Source organism: Pristiophorus japonicus, chromosome 2, assembly GCF_044704955.1.
Source record: "Pristiophorus japonicus isolate sPriJap1 chromosome 2, sPriJap1.hap1, whole genome shotgun sequence".
In the NCBI taxonomy this organism is placed as follows: domain Eukaryota; kingdom Metazoa; phylum Chordata; class Chondrichthyes; family Pristiophoridae; genus Pristiophorus; species Pristiophorus japonicus.
In genome coordinates, this window is record NC_091978.1 from 57,149,236 (window position 1) to 57,173,538 (window position 24,303).

At 43.4% G+C, this 24,303-nt stretch overlaps 1 protein-coding gene across 1 annotated transcript in view; it reads right to left on the reverse strand.

Moving 5' to 3' along the window:
- myo5b (myosin VB) overlaps positions 1–24,303 on the reverse strand; it is a 310,547-nt gene that overhangs the window by 24,459 nt on the left and 261,785 nt on the right. The window contains exons 23-29 of the mRNA XM_070867495.1: positions 20,940–21,033; positions 20,227–20,375; positions 16,057–16,176; positions 14,773–14,910; positions 12,398–12,478; positions 4,633–4,857; positions 2,464–2,561 (exon numbers count right to left, since the gene is read on the reverse strand). Coding sequence (XP_070723596.1) covers positions 2,464–2,561; positions 4,633–4,857; positions 12,398–12,478; positions 14,773–14,910; positions 16,057–16,176; positions 20,227–20,375; positions 20,940–21,033 — 905 coding nt within the window. The remainder of the gene's footprint in view (positions 1–2,463; positions 2,562–4,632; positions 4,858–12,397; positions 12,479–14,772; positions 14,911–16,056; positions 16,177–20,226; positions 20,376–20,939; positions 21,034–24,303) is intronic.

Sequence of the window (24,303 nt, forward strand, 5' to 3'; positions counted from 1 at the left end):
CATGGTTGGTGCCTTTCATCTCAATTTAAAAAAAAAATAGCTCCCAAAACCGATGGGTAGAGTTCCACAGGTGCTGTCCACACTATCGTACCTTGCCCAAGTGGCCAGTCTTTATGCATATCTCGAGACAATTTATATCCTACCGTGGCAGGCCTCACAGCTAAAACCAATCCTGCTCTTATCCAATGTTGGCACGTGTGCAATATCCAGTAGGGTTCACAGAAGAGCCATGTACTCCTTCAGTTGCTCCAGCCAGATCAGTATAGCTCAGTTCCACACTAGAAAGTGCATTTACCAATATAGCCAATGGTAAATATAAGATTTGAAATCTGTAAATGATTTCCATACATCTCTGAAAACATGAGATGATCATGAACACCCTGAAAGATTGCAGTTAATAACCCTGTAAACCTTAACCCTTTGGTTTAGTGAGTGACCTTCAGCAGTGATAAAGCTAAATAGCAAAAGTGAGATGTGAAGTGCTGCAAACATTACACATGCATTCAAAAAGAAATATACTACACGTTTCTCTTTATAGCACCATGTGGAAATCAAACTCTTCCTCGCACCCTTACATCTTAGTTATTCAAAACAAAGAGCAAACAAAGATTTGACCTGGCAACTTCCTTTAGGCCTTGATAAGCCAGGCCTAGCTCTCCATCTTCATTGAGGTATCGCCAGTCCTCAGCCTGGCTGGAAGTGAATGACAGGAGAAAGGAAGCAGGAACAAAAAAAGAGAAAGGAGCAAAAGCGTCACTCAGAAAGAACAAAGATAGTGTTAATACAGAAAGCGAGAATAAGTACCAACATTTTACATTTTTTTCCTCTCTAAAAGGATGAGGTACAATGACTTCATTTGTTTTTAAACATGACCTCGGGACAGGATTGTAGCCAAGAAGATGTCTTCCTTTCTGCCAACACACAGATATAGTACTTGCCAATATTTAAGAGATTACAATACAGGGACATTAAAATTAATATTCTGCCTCTGTACGACAACACCAGGTCACAAAAAACCCAGTTATGGTTTTGATTCCCGCAACATCAATAGTAACATTAACTGAGAAACAATCCTAGGGAACAACCAAAGTAGCACTTTTTCCAATTATACATAAGTCGTAAAGAGATTTAACTAGATTTGGCAATTCTCACTCAAAGCTGCGTACAAAGGAATGTAAAAACATTATGAAGATTGGGCTAGTGTGTCATATATCTGTACTCAACTTGTATTAACAAAAGAATGAGAAAGGAAGAGTATATACTGTCCTTGTCTGTACATGTATAATTTCTAAACTGAGCGATGATGAAACACCAGGAAATGGAAGATTTCTCCACTTTGCATAATATGATAGCAGTACTTAACCTCAGTTCCAATAAAGCACAGGTTAAAGCAAAGTAAAGCTTACCCCACTACTTCAGCCAAACTCAAAGATGAGATTTCTTTTGACTGCACTCCCTCACATTAAGACCTTTCTCAAGATGAATAGCACAAGATCAGGCAATCTGTGTGGCTGACTGATGATCACTAATAGTTGGTTAAACTATTTTAATGGGAGCATCACTGGATTTTACAGCCCTATCCCCTCAAAAATAGCCAGCTTTTTGATCACCTCTGGGAAAGTTCCTTCTTCACTCCAATGATTAAGTGATAAATAAATTGTGGGGCCAAGAAGGTTTGATTCGGGTTGTGCTGTTAACTAATCTCCACTGAGGCATTGATAAGAATAATTGGAGTATTACAGTTGCCCACAGCATTGTTGAGGGAAAAAAACCAGCACAGATTTATGGCCTTGATCACTATCTTGTGTTAGAGTGAGTGGGTGTACATTCAGTACACATGATGAGAAGCTTTGCATTACAGGATAGGAACGAGCTGAAATTTCCTAAAATCCATTTCAATTAATAATTCCCACAGCAGCAAACATTCATCCCATCAATCTGAGCTTGTCACACTAGATCCTGGAGTTAATGGGGCAGCATTGTGGAAACACCAATTTGTACTGTACTGGTCAGATATCTGTGGGAGATCAGGCCCACAGCACATTCAGTCAACCTGTTCCATAGAAATATAGAAAATAGGTGCAGGAGTAGGCCATTCGGCCCTTCGAGCCTGCATTACCATTCAATAAGATCATGGCTGATCATTCACCTCAGTACCCCTTTCCTGCTTTCCCTTGATCCCTTTAGCCATAAGGGCCATATTTAACTCCTCTTGAATATAACTAACGAACTGGCTTCAACAACTTTCTGCGGTAGAGAATTCCACAGGTTAGCAATTCTGAGTGAAGAAGTTTCTCCTCATCTCGGTCCTAAATGGCTTACCCCTTATCCTTATCCTGTTCTGATAGAAGAGTACACTTGTGAAGAGGTGGATATAAAATGGGTAAACCCATGGGCCTTTATGGAAAATGAACAGACTCAAGATAGGGAGAGACTGTATAGATAGACCAAACACCAACTTACCTGTTGGTCTCACATATACCATTGTAAGCCTCAATGGCATCATCGTTCTCCATGTTTTCATTACTTCTTTTCCACTCGTATTTCTCAGTCACTTTATCCTGCAATGAGAGAAATACACTACTTATTTGACTTGACCAAACCCACTGCAATTGAGCAGAAATGTGGGCTCTATTTGGAACACAAGAAAGCATTGAACACAAAACAGCTATATTACCTACAATTGGCAGACACCATGTATAAACTATCCTACCATGGTATTGACCCATCTGCTTAATCTCACATGAGAACATTCTGAATAAATAAATATCCCCCAATACCCAAAGGCAAATCAAACAAAACTCCAGAATGTTCATCCAATCCCATATCACCAACAGTGAACACTCAACTGCTCTCCTCCAAGACAATATTCTTCCCTTCGTCTTCCCCACTCCCCCAGGTTCAGCAGTACAATAAATATCCTGCCCTGTGCAGCATTTGCTTTCCTACATTCCAACATTGACAACACGTCAAAAGTACTTCATTGACTGTAAAGCTCTTTGGGACGTCCTGAGATTGTGAAAAGCGCTATATAGGAATGAACATAGGAACAGGAGTCCGCCATTCAGCCCCTCGAGCTTGTTCTGCCATTCAATGAGATCATGGCTGTTTTGTGATCGAACTCCATAACCTTTGGCCCATATCCCTTAATACATTTGGTTAACAAAAAGCTATCAATCTCAGATTTAAAATTAACAAGTGATCTAGCATCAATTGCCATTTGTGGAAGAGAGTTCCAAACTTTTACCATCCTGTATGTGTAGAAGTGTTTCCTAATTTCACTCCTGAAAGATCTGGCTCTAATTTTTAGACGATGCCCCCTAGTCCTAGACTCCCCAACCAGCAGAAATAGTTTCTCCCCATCTGTTCCCCTTAATATCCTGAAAACTTCAATCAGTTCACCCATTAACCTTCGAAATTCAAGGGAATACAACGCTAATTTGTGTAATCTCTCCTTGTAACTTAACCCTTGAAGTCCGGGTATCATTCTGGTAAACCTGTACTGCACTCCCTCCAAGGCCAATATATCCTTCCTAAGGTGTGGTGCCCAGAACTGAACACAGTACTCCAGCTGTGGTCCAACCAGGGCTTTGTACAGCTGCAGCATAACTTCTACCCACCTTGTACTCTAGTCCTCTAGATACAAAGGCCAGCATTCCATTAGCCTTTTTGTTTATTTTCTGTATCTGTTCATGACATTTTAATTATCTATGTACTTGAACCCACCAAGTCTCTTTGGACTTCCACTGTTTTTTAGTTTTCCACCATTTAGAAAGTACCCTGTTCTATCCTTTTTAGGCCCAAAGTGGATGACCTCACATTTGCTTACACTGAAATCTATTTGCCACAGTTTTGCTCATTCACTTAATCTATCGATATCCCTTTGTAATTTTATGCTTTCAATATAAATATAAGTCTTTCTTTTCTCAGTTTATACATATCCATATAACCTCCAATCCTATTCCAAATCAGATCTTTATTGTAACAATTAATTGACCCAGCTTTGGTCGGCCGTTTATTATTCTACCAAAGACACAATGGGCCAAATTATTATCAGTTTTAGATTCTATGAAGTGCTCATGACATATTCAGTAAGCCAAGTACAATCACAAGTATCTCTTTTCAGCCCCTGGACACATTGTGTTACCAGATACTGTTCAAATTTCAGTTAAAAGGCTAGCTTACAGCGGTAGATTTTGTGATGATAACCACATGAAAAATATTGGAGTAAAAACCCACAAACAAAACAGTTTCTTCGTCTCAAGTCTCACTTGAGGCCTGTTCATTTTAAACCCGTATCCTCGAGGTCTGTCCTCACAGCCTGTCAAATCTACTAAGGTGAGGGATATTGAAGGAGGATTCCGGAAATACAAGTTGAAACAATGAGGCGGCGAAGGGAGCGGGAGGGGAAAGAGGGGGGGAAGAGGGGGGGAAGAGGGGGGGAAGAGGGGGGGAAGAGGGGGGGAAGAGGGGGGGAAGAGGGGGGGAAGAGGGGGGGAAGAGGGGGGGAAGAGGGGGGGAAGAGGGGGGGAAGAGGGGGGGAAGAGGGGGAAGAGGGGGAAATGGACAATGTGGAAGAAAGTTGAAATGAAGAGAGATGTTGCAGCAATACATCAAAGCACATTACATTACCTCCTTCTGGTGAGCAGCATTGACGATTTGGGTTCTCAGCATGAGGACCTCCTCCTTGCGCACCTCTAACTCCTCATTAGCCACCTTCAGCTGATTTAGCAGTACACTGTAAGCATTTTCCATGTCATTAGTTGGGTCCTCCCCGATTGCCTTCTCTGCTATGGCTTTTCTCAGTTCATTGAGTTCATTCTTGAGTTTCTTGTTTTCAGATTCCAGCTCTTGTCGCTATTAAATGATAAGGAATTGGAAAGTGTCATTATGCAATAAATGAATTTACTATTTTATATATGCTATTGAGGCTAGGTAAATTGAAAATTTTAAAACTGAGGTTAATACATTTTTGTTAGGCAAGAGGATTAAAGATTATTAAAGGGGAGATGGAGTTAAGATTCAGATAAACCATGATCTTACTAAATAGCAGAACAGGCTCAAGGAGCTATATAGAAACATAAACATAGAAACATAGAAAATAGGTGCAGGAGTAGGCCATTCGGCCCTTCTAGCCTGCACTGCCATTCAATGAGTTCATGGCTGAACATTCAACTTCAGTACCCCATTCCTGCTTTCTCGCCATACCCCTTGATCCCCCAAGCAGTAAGGACCTCATCTAACTCCTTTTTGAATATATTTAGTGAATTGGCCTCAACAACTTTCTGTGGTAGAGAATTCCACAGGTTCACCACTCTCTGGGTGAAGAAGTTCCTCCGCATCTCGGTCCTAAATGGCTTACCCCTTATCCTTAGACTGTGACCCCTGGTTCTGGACTTCCCCAACATTGGGAACATTCTTCCTGCATCTAACCTGTCTAACCCCGTCAGAATTTTATATGTTTCTATGAGGTCCCCTCTCATTCTTCTGAACTCCAGTGAATACAAGCCCAGTTGATCCAGTCTTTCTTGATAGGTCAGTCCCGCCATCCCGGGAATCAGTCTGGTGAACCTTCGCTGCACTCCCTCAATAGCAAGAATGTCCTTCCTCAAGTTAGGAGACCAAAACTGTACACAATACTCCAGGTGTGGCCTCACCAATGCCCTGTACAACTGTAGCAACACCTCCCTGCCCCTGTACTCAAATCCCCTTGCTATGAAGGCCAACATGCCATTTGCTTTCTTAACCGCCTGCTGCACCTGCATGCCAACCTTCAATGACTGATGTACCATGACACCCAGGTCTCTTTGCACCTCCCCTTTTCCTAATCTGTCACCATTCAGATAATAGTCTGTCTCTCTGTTTTTACCACCAAAGTGGATAACCTCACATTTATCCACATTATACTTCATCTGCCATGCATTTGCCCACTCACCTAACCTATCCAAGTCGCTCTGCAGCCTCACAGCATCCTCCTCGCAGCTCACACTGCCACCCAACTTAGTGTCATCCACAAATTTGGAGATACTACATTTAATCCCCTCATCTAAATCATTAATGTACAGTGTAAACAGCTGGGGCCCCAGCACAGAACCTTGCGGTACCCCACTAGTCACTGCCTGCCATTCTGAAAAGTACCCATTTACTCCTACTCTTTGCTTCCTGTCTGACAACCAGTTCTCAATCCATGTCAGTACACTACCCCCAATCCCATGTGCTCTAACTTTGCACATCAATCTCTTGTGTGGGACCTTGTCGAACGCCTTCTGAAAGTCCAAATATACCACATCAACTGGTTCTCCCTTATCCACTCTACTGGAAACATCCTCAAAAAATTCCAGAAGATTTGTCAAGCATGATTTCCCTTTCACAAATCCATGCTGACTTGGACCTATCATGTCACCTCTTTCCAAATGCACTGCTATGACATCCTTAATAATTGATTCCATCATTTTACCCACTACCGATGTCAGGCTGACCGGTCTATAATTCCCTGTTTTCTCTCTCCCTCCTTTTTTAAAAAGTGGGGTTACATTGGCTACCCTCCACTCCATAGGAACTGATCCAGAGTCAATGGAATGTTGGAAAATGACTGTCAATGCATCCACTATTTCCAAGGCCACCTCCTTAAGTACTCTGGGATGCAGTCCATCAGGCCCTGGGGATTTATCGGCCTTCAATCCCATCAATTTCCCCAACACAATTTCCCGGCTAATAAGGATTTCCCTCAGTTCCTCCTCCTTACTAGACCCCCCGACCCCTTTTATAACCGGAAGGTTGTTCGTGTCCTCCTTCGTGAATACCGAACCAAAGTACTTGTTCAATTGGTCCGTCATTTCTTTGTTCCCCGTTATGACTTCCCCTGATTCTGACTGCAGGGGACCTACGTTTGTCTTTACTAACCTTTTTCTCTTTACATATCTATAGAAACTTTTGCAATCCGTCTTAATGTTCCCTGCAAGCTTCTTCTCATACTCCATTTTCCCTGCCCTAATCAAACCCTTTGTCCTCCTCTGCTGAGTTCTAAATTTCTCCCAGTCCCCAGGTTCGCTGCTATTTCTGGCCAATTTGTATGCCACTTCCTTGGCTTTAATACTATCCCTGATTTCCCTTGATAGCCACATGACCTACTCATGTTCTTATGTTCCTACTCCAGTTGAATTTTTCATAGTTTGTTATTTATATTTTTCTTCCAGGTCCCTCTAGACTTGAAAGAGGTAAACTCAGCAATTATTCTCACTCCTGCTAGAAATTGCTTGTTCATGGACAAGATTAGCTGTTATGCCTTCCATGATCAAATAACATGTTGATACTCACTGACTGGGCTCAGACAGAAGCATTAGGAGCAGGAGAAGAGCATACGGCCCTTCGAGCCTGCTCCGCCATTCAATATCATGGCTGATCTTCGACCTCATCTCCACTTTCCCGCCCAATCCCCATATCCCTTGATTCCCCTAGAGTCCAAAAATGTATCTATCTCAGCCTTGAATATACTCAATGACTCAGCATCCACAGCCCTTTGAGGTAAAGAATTCCAAAGATTCACAACCCTCTGAGTGAAGAAATTCCTCCTCATCTCAGTCTTAAATGGCCGACCCCTTATGCCCCCTAGTTCTAGAAGAATTGACACGTGGGCAAGAAACCAGAGACTGCCAGTACCTATGGAGTCATACCTCAAGCATGACACACTATCTTCAGTAGAGGAAGGGAGTATAAAAAGAAAACTAAGATTTAGCACTATTGTCTGGAAAAAGGGCTTGCAAACATTTTCATCCGACTCACAGAGGTGGGTACAAGTTTGTGATCGGTGACGGATTACATTGACTTCCTCCTACAGAAATGCTGATTTTTCTTCCCTGACTCCATCAATTTTCTTGTATCTTCATCTTCAAGAGAACTCTGCGTTCCTTCATCCCTGGCCTCTTGTGCATTTCCTACTCTCTATAGCCACCACTGGTGTCTGTACCTTAAGCTACCTAGGCCCCAAGCTCTGGAATTCACTTCCTGAATCTCACCGCCTTTCTTTTCCCCTTTAAGTTAGTTAGCACTGCAGTCCTGAGCACCTGGAAATTGCTGAAAGTTATCGTTTCAGATTACAAGATCAGTGAACTAACAAAAGTATCAATGAGTACATTGTAGCATTAAAAAAGCTATCTATTTACTGTCATTTCGAAAACTTTCACGACCGAGCATTGCATGACCGCTTTGTTGTGGAATAGAAAATGAAACGGTCAGAAGAAAGTTGTTGACAACTCCTAACTTGACTTTTGATTTAGCTTGTCAGACAGCTATTGTCAATGGATATGGCCGACCAATATTCCTGAGAATTGTGAGTCAGACAACCGAGGTGAATCGCCTGCAGGTTAAAAGTAAAACGCAGTTGGGCCCCAAGGTCTCAGCAACTGGCAAGGGTAATAAAGCATTGAAGTCTTGTTATCGGTGCCTGGGACAACACATTGCTCAAAGTAGTCCATATGTGAAGGCAGAGTGCTTCTTTTGCAGAAAAACTGAGCATCTTGCGAAGGTATGCCGACTGAAGAGTAAACCAACTTTCAAGGCTATAAGTAGAAATCCCCAGAGACTACAAGGCATGGAAGAAAAGCAACAGGATGAAGAGATACACGTCATCAGGAGCATGAGGATATCTAACAGCGATTCAAAATGTATCATCACCCAATTAGATGTTGCAGGAACCAAGATATCCATGGAAATAGACACTGGTGCATCAGTGAGCATAATACTGGAATCTCTATCTCGACAAATTGCATGATTTCTCATTGGAGAAATCCAAGATAGAGCTGCGAAGCTACTCAGGAGAGAATATTCCTGTGGTAGGTCGTATCACTGTACCGGTGAAATACAAGGATCAAGTTCAGAGCTTGCCTCGCTGGTGGTGGCAGGAGACAAGCCTGCCTTACTAGGAAGAAATTGGTTGGGATCACTGAATCTGGAATGGAATGAGATTTTTCGTGTTGAAACGAGATTTGCATTGAAGGATTATGTCATCAAGACGTATCCAAAGGTGTTCGGTGAAACAAGCAGTCCGATCCAAGGCTTCAAGACAAGTGTCAGGGTACAGAAGGACGCTAGACCAGTTTACTGCAAGCAACGTCCTGTACCATATGCACTCAAGGAGAAAGTTGAGCAAGAATTCAAAAGACTAGAGACTGAGAACATTATCTCTAAGATAAATCTAAGTAATTGGGCTACACCCATTGTTGTACCCAAGTCTGATGGTAAGGTAAGGTTGTGTGGTGATTATAAGGTAACTGTAAACTGGGTTCGAGAGGGTAATTGCCAAATGTAGAAGATTTGTTCACACCACTGACAGGTGGTCAGATCTTCTCAAAGTTGGATCTCACAAATGCCAACTTACAACTTGAACTAGATGAGGAGTCCAATTCATGCTTGACTATAAATACTCATCTAGGCCTATATCAATTTAATAGGCTACCATTTGGAATGTCTTCTGCCCCCACCATACTTCAAGGGATGATGAACCAGATTTTGCAAGGCATTGAAGGGGTAGTATATTACTTAGATGACATACTCATTTCAGCATCAAACAGGCAAATCCATAATAACATATTGAACGAAGTCCTCAAACAGCTAGAAAAGCACAGAGTACAAGTGACTGCTCGCAAGTGTGAGTTATTTCAAAATTACAGTGGAGTACTTAGGACACAGAGTAGACAAAGATGGTTTACATCCAACCAAGAAACTAAACTTCGATCATTTTTGGGTCTTTTGAACTATTATGGGAAGTTCCTACCAAATTTGGCTACTGTGTTACATTCACTGAATGAAATGTTGAAAAAACAGGTCCATTGGAAGTGGTCAGAAGAATGCGACGCAGCAGTCAAGGAGTAGAAAAGGCATATGGTAGAGAGCACCATGTTAGTTCACTATGACGTGTCTAAGGAGATCAAGCAAGCATGTAATGTCTCTCCGTATGGAGTTGGGGCAGTGATCTCTCATGTTTTACATAATGGGGAGGAGACACCAATTGCTTTCGTTTCACGCACCATCAGTACCAGTGAGTGTAATTATGCGCAAATTGAAAAGGAAGCTTTGGCATTAATTTTTGGGGTCAAGAAGTTCCACAAATACTTGTGTGGTCGTAAGTTTACCATCGTTATGGACTATGAGCTCCTGACAGCAATCCTCCATCCAAAGTCCCTAGTTCCAACATTAGCTGCAGCCCAAATGCAGAGATGGGCTTTGATTTTGTCAGCATATACATATGATATTGCATACAGATGATCAGCAGATCACAGTAATGCTGATGCTGTCTAGATTGCCTTCCCCATCACAAGTTACACTCAAAAGGGAAGAAGTGTTCTATTTTTCATGCACTGATGAACTGCTAGTCACAGCTGAAGAGATTGGTAGTGCAACCAAACGTGGCTAAGTTATGTCAAAGGTGTATGATTACATCGCAAATGGCTGGCCAACTCAGGCATCAGAGAAAGATATTCATCCATTCTTCATTCGTAGGAATGAATTATCAGTCGATAAAGATTGTATCATGTGGGGTGCAAGAGTGATTATACCAAATAAATTCAGGTCCAAATTGTTAGACCGGCACCTGGGAATGTGTTTGACCAAGAGTTTGGCATGCAGTTACTTAATGTGGTATTTATATATATAAGCTCCGCCCAGAGGACTTCTGTGGTAATGCAGCCATTGCTGTTTACAACAAGAAAGAGGGAACATGTCACCTGACAGGTTCCCGAAGTTATCAGCCATCTTAGAGCCTGTGTGTTTGAGGGGTCGTACAGAAGGTAACACATAAGGCTCTTCATAAACCCTACCTATTTGACTAAGCTTTTAGCTACTGTTCCTAATATCTGCTTCTTGGGCTCTGTCAATTTTTGTCCGATGACACTTCTGTGGAGTGTCTTGGGATTTTTTAATGTTACAGATGGTAGATAATACATGTTGTTGTTGACTGCGAAACAAGTGAGATTTCTGAGAGATTGCAAAGGTAGAGAGTGAGAATATTCTATTAAAAAGGAAATTATTAGCAGTTTTAGAATGCCATGGATAAAGACGTTAAAAAAACAATGAAAATTGAGGAAGAGAATAATAATGAAAATAAGGAAATATGAGGTTAACATCAGGATAAGGAAAGATAAGAGGAAGTATAGGAATTTCAAAAAGACATCAAAATGAACAGTAAGGTATTTTATAAGTATATCAGTAAAATGAGAATTATTAAAAGCAAAATGGGACTCTTGGGAGGTGACAACTGATAATTTGTATATGGTTATCAAAAAATGGCAGAAATATTTAATAACTATTTTGCATCGGTCTTCACTAAAGAGAAGGATATCTGGGAGGAGAAGAATTCTGAAGTGGTTGAGAGTGCGAGATGAGTGATCTTATAATTGATAAAAGGACATTTTTTGATAAGGTAGTTAGACCAAAGAAGGCAAAGCTCTAAGAAGATACATCCAGGGATCCTGAGGGAGTACATTGCTGAGGTCCCAGAAATTATATTTCTGGGCTCTACTAAGTGTGGATGTGTGCCGGAGGACTGGAGAGTGGCCAAAGTAGTCACTCAAACTGGAGACAGAGCTAATTCGGGAAGTTACAGGCCAGTTAGTTTAATATTTATGGTAGGGAAAGTTTTAGCAACTCTAAGTATTGATGAAATCACTGCCTATCTAGATAAAACAAACACTAGTTAGAAAAGTAGCCCAAAAGGGATGACAAAACTCAGAATTCTTTGAGGAGGTAACAGACATAGTAGATGGGAAAAATGCAGAATATATATGGACTTTCGGTAAACCTTTGACAAGATACCACATGGAAGATTACTAACGAAAATTAAAGGGCATGGAATTAGGAGAAGGATAGCAAACTGGATGAACAATTGGTTGGAAGGGGAAAAACAGGCAGTAGGAGTTAAGGGGAGCTTTTCAGAGTGGCTGGAAGTGGGCAGTAGTTTTGCACAGGGTTCAGTTTTGGGGCCACTCCTGTTCAATGTGGATAGCAATGAATTGGATATAGGTCGAGAGGAAGTGTTGACGATATTTGCAGATGATACCAAAGTAGGAGGTATAGTTAAATGTTTAGAAGAGCAAAAGGAGCTGCTGAGGAATATTGATAAGATGGGGAATGGGCTATAATATTTTCAATGTTCCTCCACTGGCAGAAGTAGGAGTATTACTTTCAAAGGGTCTCCAACAGGAAACCATTGACCTTTGCCATTAATTCTAAAATATAATATAGTTTACATTATTTTTTATAAAATGACTCATTGCATAGGGTCATGCCAGAGAGAGCCCCAGGACCCATCAACCCTGAAACTTGTTTATTCTTACTTTTAGCAGGAAACATACATTCAATCAGGTTGCTTTGTAAGTAATATCCCAGTTGGCTCATCTCATACCTTTAAGCTGTCGTAGGCCATTTCCACTGCTTGCTCATTGTCTGGGATGCTGTTGTCTGGGGTGCTGTTGTACTCATTCGCCTACACAGAAGGAAGACAAATTTATTGTTACACACCAACGGAATGAAATATGATACCTAAAAAAAAACAACATTCACTATTTTTCCTCCTAAATTTTCTCCTGAAGGCACGGACTTATTTTCAGGTGGAGGCAGCCTTCTTGTACCTCACCCCATCCAATGGCACTTCTTTATATGTGACCCTGGACAGAGTGTTGGCAGGTATTTGACTAGGAGGACTCAACATACCAATACTGATCCTTTCCCTATCCATTGTCCACCCACATTAGTGGACAGTGATTGCCACCGACTGCCTCTGCATAGCCCAGGGACATCAAAGTTAATTGTAGCCCCCCCTAATGTTGTCCAGTTGATATTAGGTAACCCGGTAATGACTGGGGATTAAATCTAGGATTTGTTGTTGTGCTCAATTCCACAATGACATTGCAGTTATATGGGCATCCAAATAATCACAGCTGAGAAGCTTTTTAGAGGAGAAATACCAAATGGTTAAAGAAGAACTTTTCAGAAAGGTGTTTGCAATCCTTTCGGAATTCTAATGGGTGTTTAGTTTTCCATATTCCTTAGAGAGAACAAAACCACTACTATCCATAGATTATGCAATGGTGTTATGCTGAGCAGTGCGGGAACACTCTAGCTTCATCACAAAACAACACTTTCTTAATATGTAGAAGAGGAGAGATGAAGTGCAGCACACATTTGGGGAATGGCAATAGAGAGGCAGAATACCATTCCATAGTATTCCAGGCACTTTAACCATTGGAGATATTGATGGAAATAAAAATCAAAGCTTTTTGGGAAGGATGTTAACGCGTTGGAAAGGGTGCGGATGAGATTTACGAGAATGATACCAGGGATGAAGGACTTCAGTTATCTGGAGAGAATAGAGAAGCTGGAATTACACTCCATACAGCAGAGAGTTAATAGAGGTGTTCAAAATGATTAGGTTTTGTTTGAGTAGGTAGGGAGAAAGTGTTTCCACTGGCAGGAAGGTCAGTAACCAGAGGACACAGAATTAAGATAATTAGCAAAAGAACCAGAGGGAGAGGAGGAGAAATTATTTTGCACAGCTAATTGTTATGATCTGGAATGCACTGCCTGAAAGGGTGGTGGAAGCAGATTCAATAGTGAATTTCAAAAGGGAATTGGATATATACTTGAAAAGAAAATTTTGCGGGGCTATAGGAAAAGAGCAGGGGAGTGGGACTAATTGGACAGTTCTTTCAAAGATCTGGCACAGGAACAATGGGATGAATTATTTCCTTCTGTGTTGTATGATTCTATACTTGTATCAGAAGATAAGACAGACCAAAGCAAATTGAATTCATTTTCTTAACTTAAAAAACACAAACTTTTGTAACAGATCCCAGTGATGATACATCAGTATTTCATGGCCGACAGCATGTTCTCCACTCAGCCTCAACCATTGGGATATTTATTCCATCAGTCTGTTGAACAGGATATATCCTCTATAATTTTTCTTGGAATAGGAGAACTGAAACGGAATTAACCTACATTCCTCATTTTCTGCTCTCCTGGCCTATGCTCAGAATTGTCAATTATAGTTTCCTGAGCACCCAGTGCATCAAACACTGTTGCATGATTGTACTCCATAAGCCAGACTGCATTCACTGTGGGCTGCCCCATCTCCGGCTGTGACATTGTGCAGCACACAATGTATGCTTTACTGTGCACTGTGGCTGACAGCATAATTTGACAAATTGTTAAGAACATTGTCTCCTTCTGCAGCATGCTGCTTTTATTGAAAAATTCTCTAATTATGGCACAAATTTCTTCCTGCTGTGAACTTGTATTAGGAGCCTTTTTCTTTCCCTCACTATCTACCCTACCTCTCCTGAAGGAATGCTGTGGTGGTTCCATAAACACCTTGGCCAAGCCACTGGTGATGTTGGACAGAGAGAGTTTTCAGCTATTTGACATCATCTGGGCTTCACCCAAAATCCACACCTGCCTCTGAAAAGGGAATCCGCAACACCTTTTCCCCTCACTAGGCCACAGGTGGTAAGAACAAATGGCTGCTGCAGCTAAAATAAGGCAAGTCAAGACTGAGCAGGAATTAAACTTGAAAGCTTCCTGGTTTGTATGGCTCTGTAATACATCAGAGGTTGTCCATGAGCCTCGAGGGAGAGATTGTTTATGAAATGAAAACCTTCATCATCAGTTAATAACGAAAAGGTGGCCTGTGATATTGTAAATACAGCTGGCATGATCAAAATTTCATATTTTCATGCGAGATTACACACAACTAGTTTCCGTGTTCAGTTATTACTGTACCGTCTTTTTTGTTTCCATCGCTTCTTTTCGCTCCAACTCTGCATGCAGCGACTTCCTTTCCTGTTCCAGTTCCCGCACTCGCTTCTGCAGCTTCAGGAATATAGTCATATCCATGGCGGCATTCTCCAAGCCAGCTTCCTGTGAAGAAAAATGAACTAAAACACTCCAAACCATGAAAGACTAACTTCTTCAATCTGCTTGCAATGATTTGGGGTTAAATGTATTGATGCATTACAAGAATAGCTATGGATTACACTAAGATTCTTGCACAATACACAAGCATTTCTGCCCACAGCATCACAGGGCTCTTGCATGTGTGGCTGTTCATCATTATCAGGTGTAGCTAGCTAGATGTGCGTGCTTGTTCATTTAAAAAATAAAATAAAAAACAATTATTTCTTCTGAAGAGAAAGAACATACTACCCTTGAGGTGGATTTCAGGATAACCATAAAGAGAGAGAAATGTTGTGAAGAACATGATGGCTATTGAGCTGCTGGGGCCATGCAAAGATCAAGCCAAGGAAGTCAAACTGGTCTAAGGTGGGGTGTAAGGTTAGAGAGGCATTATGGAGTTTTGCTTGTTTCACCATGGGGTATGGGGTTGGGTGAGCAGGGAAAAATGTCTGTAGAACAGTTCCTTAGGAAATTACATGGGATTGGAAGAGTTCAGGAATGGAGTGGATGGTAGACTGTCTGTGGGTGGACAGTAAGGTGATGTGCCTTTCCTCGTTCCCCGTTTTTACACTTTCTAAAGTTTAATCAAGTCACATCACAGAGGGCGATTCCCACAATCATAGTTCACAGAGAACCTGTTGGAGGGTCAGATCTGGACCTACCCAACACACACAACTAACTATGATGAGAATGGAAGATGGACAGTTAACAAAACTGTACAACCATCCAGCTATCCTTTCCCTGTGCCCAGCACAGCCTCAGCAGCAAGTTATGATGATCTGGAATGCATTGCCTGAGAGAGGGGTGGAAGCAGATTCAATAGTAACTTTTAAAAAGGAATTGGATATATACTTTAAAAAGGAAAGATTTGCAGGGATATGAGAAAAGAACAGGGGAGTGTGACTAATTGGATGTCTCTTTCAAAGAGCTGGCACAGGCACAATGGCCTCCTGTATTGTTTGATTCTATGATTAGAAAAGTGGAGGAAGTGTGATTATTTTTAGATGTACTGTTCGGGCTTTTTTCATTGCTTTTTGCTAAATTGTAAGTATTTGTGACGTGAGGTTATAAAATCACAGAAATCACAAAATCTGTCATGTGGTCTCTCACCTCCACCATCTGTATTGCATCCTCCGTATCCCCAATCTCAGATGTTGAGATGGAAGGGTAGTTAGAATCAGATTCGAGACTGCTTTGATTGGAGGGGTTTCTCCGGTGGCCTGGAGTTTGCTGAAATATTAAAATTAATTGGGGATTAATGGAATGTAAGAAAGGAATCATTGATATTAAAGTCATTTTGTACCTTTTTGAATTCCAGTACATTATAGTGACACCATGTCATACATTGCTGACATACTTAGCTGAATTGACTGTGTCTCGGGGATGTGTTTTATATGATAGTGGATAAATGTACCTCTCAAAGTGAAACTGAGCCATACAAACCAGAGGATCGCATGTTCAATCCCTGATCTGCATGGTTAGTTAATCTCAAATAGAGCAACTGCTGCAAGTACAATTGACCTGTGTCTCTCTGGTCTGTGGAAGAGGATATTGACTGTAGTTTCTCCCTCCCAGCCCCGACCACTCATGGAAAATATGTGTGTGTGAATATAGGAGTAGGCCAGAATTAAACTTGGCTGTGACGTCCTCCAAGAATAGCCTCCCTACACTGTCTAAGATCACAGAAGAATGGCCACTTGAAAGAGTTACTGTTGGACTACCAATGCCCAACAGCGGGGTCATGGCCCAGGAGTTGTGCAGCATATAACAGCAGTGGGGTCGTGGCCCAGGAGCGGTGCAACATATAACAGCAGTGGGGTCGTGGCCCAGGAGTGGTGCAGCATATAACAGCAGTGGGGTCGTGGCCCAGGAGCGGTGCAACATATAACAGCAGTGGGGTCGTGGCCCAGGAGTGGTGCAGCATATAACAGCAGCACGTTGTGGCCCAGGAGTGGTGCAGCATATAACAGCAGTGGGGTCGTGGCCCAGGAGCGGTGCAACATATAACAGCAGTGGGGTCATGGCCCAGGAGTGGTGCAGCATATAACAGCAGCACGTTGTGGCCCAGGAGTGGTGCAGCATATAACAGCAGTGGGGTCGTGGCCCAGGAGCGGCGCAGCATATAACAGCAGTGGGGTCGTGGCCCAGGAGTGGTGCAGCATATAACAGCAGTGGGGTCGTGGCCCAGGAGCGGCGCAGCATATAACAGCAGCACGTTGTGGCCCAGGAGCGGCGCAGCATATAACAGCAGTGGAGTCGTGGCCCAGGAGCGGCGCAGCATATAACAGCAGTGGAGTCGTGGCCCAGGAGCGGCGCAGCATATAACAGCAGCACGTTGTGGCCCAGGAGCGGCGCAGCATATAACAGCAGTGCGTTGTGTCCCAGGAGCAGCGCAGCATATAACAGCAGCACGTTGTGGCCCAGGAGCGGCGCAGCATATAACAGCAGTGGGGTTGTGGCCCAGGAGCGGCGCAGCATATAACAGCAGCACGTTGTGGCCCAGGAGCGGCGCAGCATATAACAGCAGTGCGTTGTGTCCCAGGAGCAGCGCAGCATATAACAGCAGCACGTTGTGGCCCAGGAGTGGTGCAGCATATAACAGCAGTGGGGTCATGGCCCAGGAGCGGCGCAGCATATAACAGCAGTGCGTCGTGGCCCAGGAGCGGCGCAGCATATAACAGTAGTGGGGTCGTGGCCCAGGAGCGGCGCAGCATATAACAGCAGCACGTTGTGTCCCAGGAGCAGCGCAACATATAACAGCAGCACGTTGTGGCCCAGGAGTGGTGCAGCATACAACAGCAGTGGGGTCGTGGCCCAGGAGCGGTGCAGCATATAACAGCAGCACGTTGTGGCCCAGGAGTGGTGCAGCATATAACAGCAGTGGGGTCGTGGCCCAGGAGTGGTGCAGCATATAACAGCAGTGGGGTCATGGCCCAGGGATGGCGCAGCATATAACAGCAGTGGGGTCATGGCCCAGGAGCGGCGCAGCATATAACAGCAGTGGGGTCATGGCCCAGGGATGGCGCAGCATATAACAGCAGTGCGTCGTGGCCCAGGAGCGGCGCAGCATATAACAGCAGTGGGGTCATGGCCCAGGGATGGCGCAGCATATAACAGCAGTGGGGTCATGGCCCAGGGATGGCGCAGCATATAACAGCAGTGCGTCGTGGCCCAGGAGCGGCGCAGCATATAACAGCAGTGGGGTCATGGCCCAGGGATGGCGCAGCATATAACAGCAGTGCGTCGTGGCCCAGGAGCGGCGCAGCATATAACAGCAGTGGGGTCATGGCCCAGGAGCGGCGCAGCATATAACAGCAGTGCGTCGTGGCCCAGGAGTGGCGCAGCATATAACAGCAGCGGGGTCATGGCCCAGGAGTGGCGCAGCATATAACAGCAGTGGGGTCGTGGCCCAGGAGCGGCGCAGCATATAACAGCAGTGGGGTCGTGGCCCAGGAGCGGCGCAGCATATAACAGCAGTGGGGTCATGGCCCAGGAGCGGCGCAGCATATAACAGCAGTGCGTCGTGGCCCAGGAGTGGCGCAGCATATAACAGCAGCGGGGTCATGGCCCAGGAGTGGCGCAGCATATAACAGCAGTGGGGTCGTGGCCCAGGAGCGGCGCAGCATATAACAGCAGTGAGGTCGTGGTGCAGCATATAACAGCAGCGGGGTCGTGGCCCAGGAGTGGCGCAGCATATAACAGCAGCGGGGTCATGGCCCAGGAGTGGCGCAGCATATAACAGCAGTGGGGTCATGGCCCAGGAGCGGCGCAGCATATAACAGCAGCGCGTCGTGGCCCAGGGATGGCGCAGCAGAGCTTAGTCTCCAGTCATCTTGGTTAACCCTTGCCACTGGACCAAGGCCTTGCTCCGTCAAGCCCGTGTTGTGGCTGATGCGCAACAGCCACTCCACGTTAAAAGAATTCATGCACAGGCATCTTCCACCCTTCAAGATGCAGCTCATTGAAACACCTGTGAGCTCATCTTTTTTGGTTTGGAAGCGGGTCATCCTCGACACGAGGGGCTGCCTAAAACTATATACTATACCAATGCCCAAGGAACTAAAACCCAGTCCGTGTCAGCAGGTTCAGAGGAGAAAACAAGCTGTGAGGGTAACCACATTTACTTTCTCCATCCTATTTTTCTATTGCTGTTGGCTGAATTCCTATTTTTCCACCTACCTGGAAGGTATGACTGACGCAATCTGTGGGCCTTAACACAACTCTCAACGGTGCTCTATGGTTGAAACCACAACTCAAGTGCTGATGAGCATTACGAGTGGCGCTTTAGAAACATGAAACATCGGGATTCTCACTGGGCACCCACAGCTCATTAATGCACTAGTGTAGCCTGTACCTCAGATCCACTCTGATAAGCTCCAACAGATCAAAATATTTTTGCAAGACTGTGATTACTCAGTCTCTGCTCTGGATACGAGGTAATTCCACTGACCCGCACTCCCAGTGGAGAGCTGTGCTCACAAGGAGTATGAGTCAGAGATAGAACTACAACAATGTAGCTCAATTCTCTGACCTCCGCTCCCTACGATCATGGAATGATCCCTATTAATTCTGCTTCATTTGTTCCAAACTTGCAGATTATAGCTATTTATCAGATTCATTGAATGTGAGCCAAATTGTTTATTTTCTTGGATGTAGATCAGTTGAAATGAATACAGAACTTTGCAAGCTGAGCAATGGCAGTCACCCTCCTCCCATCCCTCCGGAGACATGATGGGGGTGATTATAAACCTACTGGATTGGCAGCTAAAATCACGTGTTATTTACCTGCCCTTGGGTTGCCAGGAGCTGGTAAGTCCCAATTTTCACCTGCTACCCTGAACAGGTGGCAAGGACACACGCCCAAAGCTGGTGGAGTCCTTTTTCTCATATGCATGTCGGGTCCCAATGAATCATTGGGAACCAAATGCAACTTTTACTCGGTGGCCTTAACAGGAAATGGAAGTGTTCTTGGTCCAGTACACTTGCTGGCCGGGAAATCATACAGATAACTTTCACTTGCTCTTTTACATGAAGTGCCTGTCAGCTTCCACCATCAGTCCCAGACACTGTTGTCTGCCCTAATGCTGCACTCAGTTACACCCATCCATGCCTGCTTTAAAGATGTAAGAGAGATGGAAATTGGGCCCAATTCTGGCCTGATTTGCATCAGAGAGATCAGAAATATACACAAGTACTGCTTGGTGTTCGGTATCGTGCATTTTCACTATAGTCATTGTTGTTAAAAAAAAATAATTAGCAGGCACAGGTTTAGAAAACCACCTTAATTAGGGTAATCTCCTCCCGCAGATTGTCGTATCGCTGCTCCAGGCGAGAATACTCTTTCAGGAGGTTTTGATAACGAGAGCGTTCTTCATCCAGCTCCTTCTTTGCCCGCTCATTTTCCTTTGCTGTCTCCTGTGTGAATTTTTCTGTAGATACAGTGCAATATTGTTATAGGCAATGGGTTGAGGCAGGAAAAATGTTTCTAATCAGTTTCACATGCTTCTTGTATACTGGGTTTGCTTATTGACACTTAAAGAAAAACTCCAATTTGCACTACTTGGGAACGCCATTTAATCCCTTGAGCCTGTTCCACCATTTAATGAGGGTTTTAGCCTGCATGAGCTGTTGGCATGTTACATACAATCAACAAGACATAGTGGTACAGTGAAAAAAAAACTATGATTTAACAAAACAAGAAGCCTTCACTGCTTACAGCACCAAGAAAGGTTTATTTTAGTACTCGTTGAGGTGAGGACTAAGAAGTGGAAAGGCAGTGTTTAAGACCAAATTATACAATTTTATATGTTTCATAAGGTAGAGCTACCCCCAAACTTCTGTGGATTGCTCACAGTGGTATTGGTGGATCTAGACCCCTTTCTCTTATGCCAGAGCACAATCAGGCCTCATCCTTAGGCCTCTTAACCACAGGCGCTTTAGAGAGGCTGAGGCGAAAAAGAGGGTGCTGGTACCATCACAATAATCCATCTCACCTGCTACATCCTTGGACTCACTCTTGATGCTCCGGTTCAGTTCTTCCTTTTCATGTTTCAGCAGCGTATTCTCCTTCTCCAGATCCAGCACACGCTGACAAGAGGAAAACAAAGGCAACTTCTTTATCACAGTTACTGATTAAAAAGCTATTTCCTTTGGGTAAAAGAATAGTAAATTATTAAAACTTCTGAGTTAAACAGATTTTTCTTCTCGCCTGCAATTTTCTTTCATCACCTGTCTTGGGTTGTCTTCTGCGGTGATGTATTTCCACAGGTGTCTGCCATCCTCCTGTGATTCATGCATCAGCCTTGACAATCAATCAGTATCAGTAAACTATTAAACTATAACCAAGCCTCATCGGACGTCCACAGACGTGCACTATCCAGCAGTGATCAGGATACCAAGCTTTGTTTGCATAGAATTACATAGAATTTACAGCACTGAAACAGGTCGTTCAGCCAAATGGTCTATTTATGCTCCATACGAGCCTCCTCCCACTCTATTACCTTCATCTCGACATGTCCTTCTATTCCTTTGTCCCTCATCTACTTATCTAGCTTCCCATTAAATGCATCTATGCTATTTGCCTCAACCACTCCACGTGGCAGCAAGTTCCACATTCTCACCACTCTGAGTTTCTCCTGAATTCCTTATTGGATTTATTAGTGACTATTTATGGCCCCAAGTTTTGGACTTCCCCACAAGTGGAAATGCAGAATAGGTCATAAAATTTGGGAGAAAAGTAAAATTAAAATGAGAGAATATATAGATTAAGTTATTGCTAAGGCCATTGGAACAGAGTTCACACATTAGAGGTAAGATGAAGTTGAGGTCAATCAAAACAGATGGCCCCAATGGCATTTTCCCATTTTTAAAAATAGTCATTTCTGCACGTAAAGGGTTATGCAGGACCTTTCTGCCACGTTTCAGAAGCAATTGTCTGTCTGATTGATTCAGTGCAATTCCAACAGAAGAGATTCAGGGTTTCAATTTCTAAACACACTTTTATTGTAGAGATTTTTCACTCTGACACTAATTTGAGGAAACAGAAAGCTCCAAAACCCCTGAGAGTAAATTATCTTTCTTCACTTTGTTAAGTATTCAGCAATAAAATGTCTCTGAAGACTACTACGGTAATTGCCTTTGTCTTAGTAATGACCATTGGTGGGAAATTCTTCAACAAAATATTGCAATGCTGGCATCAACAGAATTGACTGTGGTCTGATTGAGGAGCCACAGAGCTCATTCTTCACGGTGTGCAAGTTAATGGGTGAAGTTTTTGTTTTGTATGGAACATCACGTTACTGATTGAATGGCATCAACTAAGTTTGGCTTCAGTTGACTTTTTTCACCATGAAGGCAGCTTATGAGATGAAGTAAAGCTCATAATCTGTGTTTCGCAGTTGAGGTCAGTAGCATGGCACCTCGAACAAATGTTATCTGTATTTGTTAACCTGTTTAATTTAGCTCCTCTAATGCCGATTTATAAACACACAGTGTTGTATGGTACTAAGTCATACAGATGCGGAAGGCCCCAATTAAAGGATTTGATATTATAGTGGTTATCGTACTGGACTAGTAACCCAAAGGTTGAGAGTTTAAATTTCACCGTGGCAAGTAGTAAAATTGAAGTCAATAAATCTAGCACAGAAAAATTTGACCATGAAAGCAGCCAAATTGTGGTGAATACACTACTGGTTTATAAAGTTCTTCTGGGAAAGGAACCTGCCATCCCTACCCATCTAGTCTATGTGTGGCTCTAGTTTACTCTATGGGGTTAACTCTTAACACCCTTTGAATTGGCCTAGCAAGTCAGTCAGTTGTACAAACAATTGTTACTCAATAAGGTTCATTGCCATTTTCAGAGTGGCAACTAGGGATGGCCCTACCAGCAACTCCCACATCACGATGGGGAAAAAAAATCCTGAATTAGCTGACTTCAACTGAAGAAATGGTGAAGGACCTATGGTCTGGATTTTCGGATATTCTGCGCTCCGTTTTCACCCTGAAGCGGCGGCGGTGAGGTGTTTTGGCTGTGCAGTCAGCCTCCAAGTGCCCCGCAGTGATCCTTGGGTCCGGTTTAGCGGCAGTGCTGAGCAGCACCGCCCTGAAGAGTTGCGTCCGGTGTGCAACGCCCCTTGTTGAGACACCAGCATGAGTTTCAACTTCAGCCCGACCGTACGCCCCAAAGCGCACCTCGCACTGACTGCCTGGGAAATAAGGTGGTCCAACAATTCCGACAACAATAAGTAATGGACTCCAAAGGCAAATGTGATTGTTTTTTCTTCTAATTTTTTTTTTGTGATGTGTTGTGGTACCATGGGCAATGTTTTTGTGTTTTTTTTTTAAAAACGTTTCTTTCCCACCCCCCCAGACGTCTCTCGGAGTGCTCCCGGTCCAGCTCATTAGCTTGGGAGTTTCCCATCCTAACACCCTAAGAGAGGTGTACAACACCTCCCTTAGCACTGCGCCCCTGACTCGGCCCAGCTGCCCAAACTTAATGAGGCGCAAACTGTTCCCGGGCACTATTTTTCCCATCCCGCCGCCATTATCGCCCCAAAAACATCAAAGCCAAAAATCCAGTACTAAATCTCCTCAGGCTAAAAAGGAGAAAAATCAATACAGAATGACTACAGGCTGGGACTCTTTTCCCCAGAAAAGAGACCGAGGTGTTCTGATAGAGGTCTTTAAAATTATGAAGGTGTTCAATAGGGTAGACATGGAGAATATATTTCCACTTATGGAGGAGTCCAAAACTAGGGGCCATAAATGCTACAAATTTCTATTTTTTTTCCCTCTTGAAAAAATAAAAACTGTTACACAACCATCTTTCACCCTGGTCCTACTGTCCTTGTTGGAAGTTGGAACAACATTAAAGTTTGGGTGAAAACCAAATCCAAAGGCCTGTTTTCTAACAAATTGAGATCCAGAAGTGGAAAGATTGACAACTTTTGGTGCAATGTTTCAGTGTCAGATACTCGAATATGGCCACAGGAGGAGCTATCTCACCTCATCCAGTGCTGGAGAAAAACAACCTGCAGTAATGGAAGAAAAATAGCAACACTGAAGATACGTCAGTGTGGAATTGCCACACTTGTGTAATAGAAGACACGTTTCAAAATTTGGGTTTAAGGCACATTGTGCAGCCTCAATCTGGATCTAGCCTATGGCCTGAGAGTGGCCAACATTGACATTGTGCGCAAAATATGTGCCAAATTGCCATTTGCTAACGTCGACATTCTTCACTTTGATGAGCATAAATTTCCCCCAAAATGCTACTTAAAAGTCTGTTATTTTGATTTTTAATAAATCAGGAAAATACTTGTCTAATGGCTCAACTGATAAGCACATCACCCTGTGTGG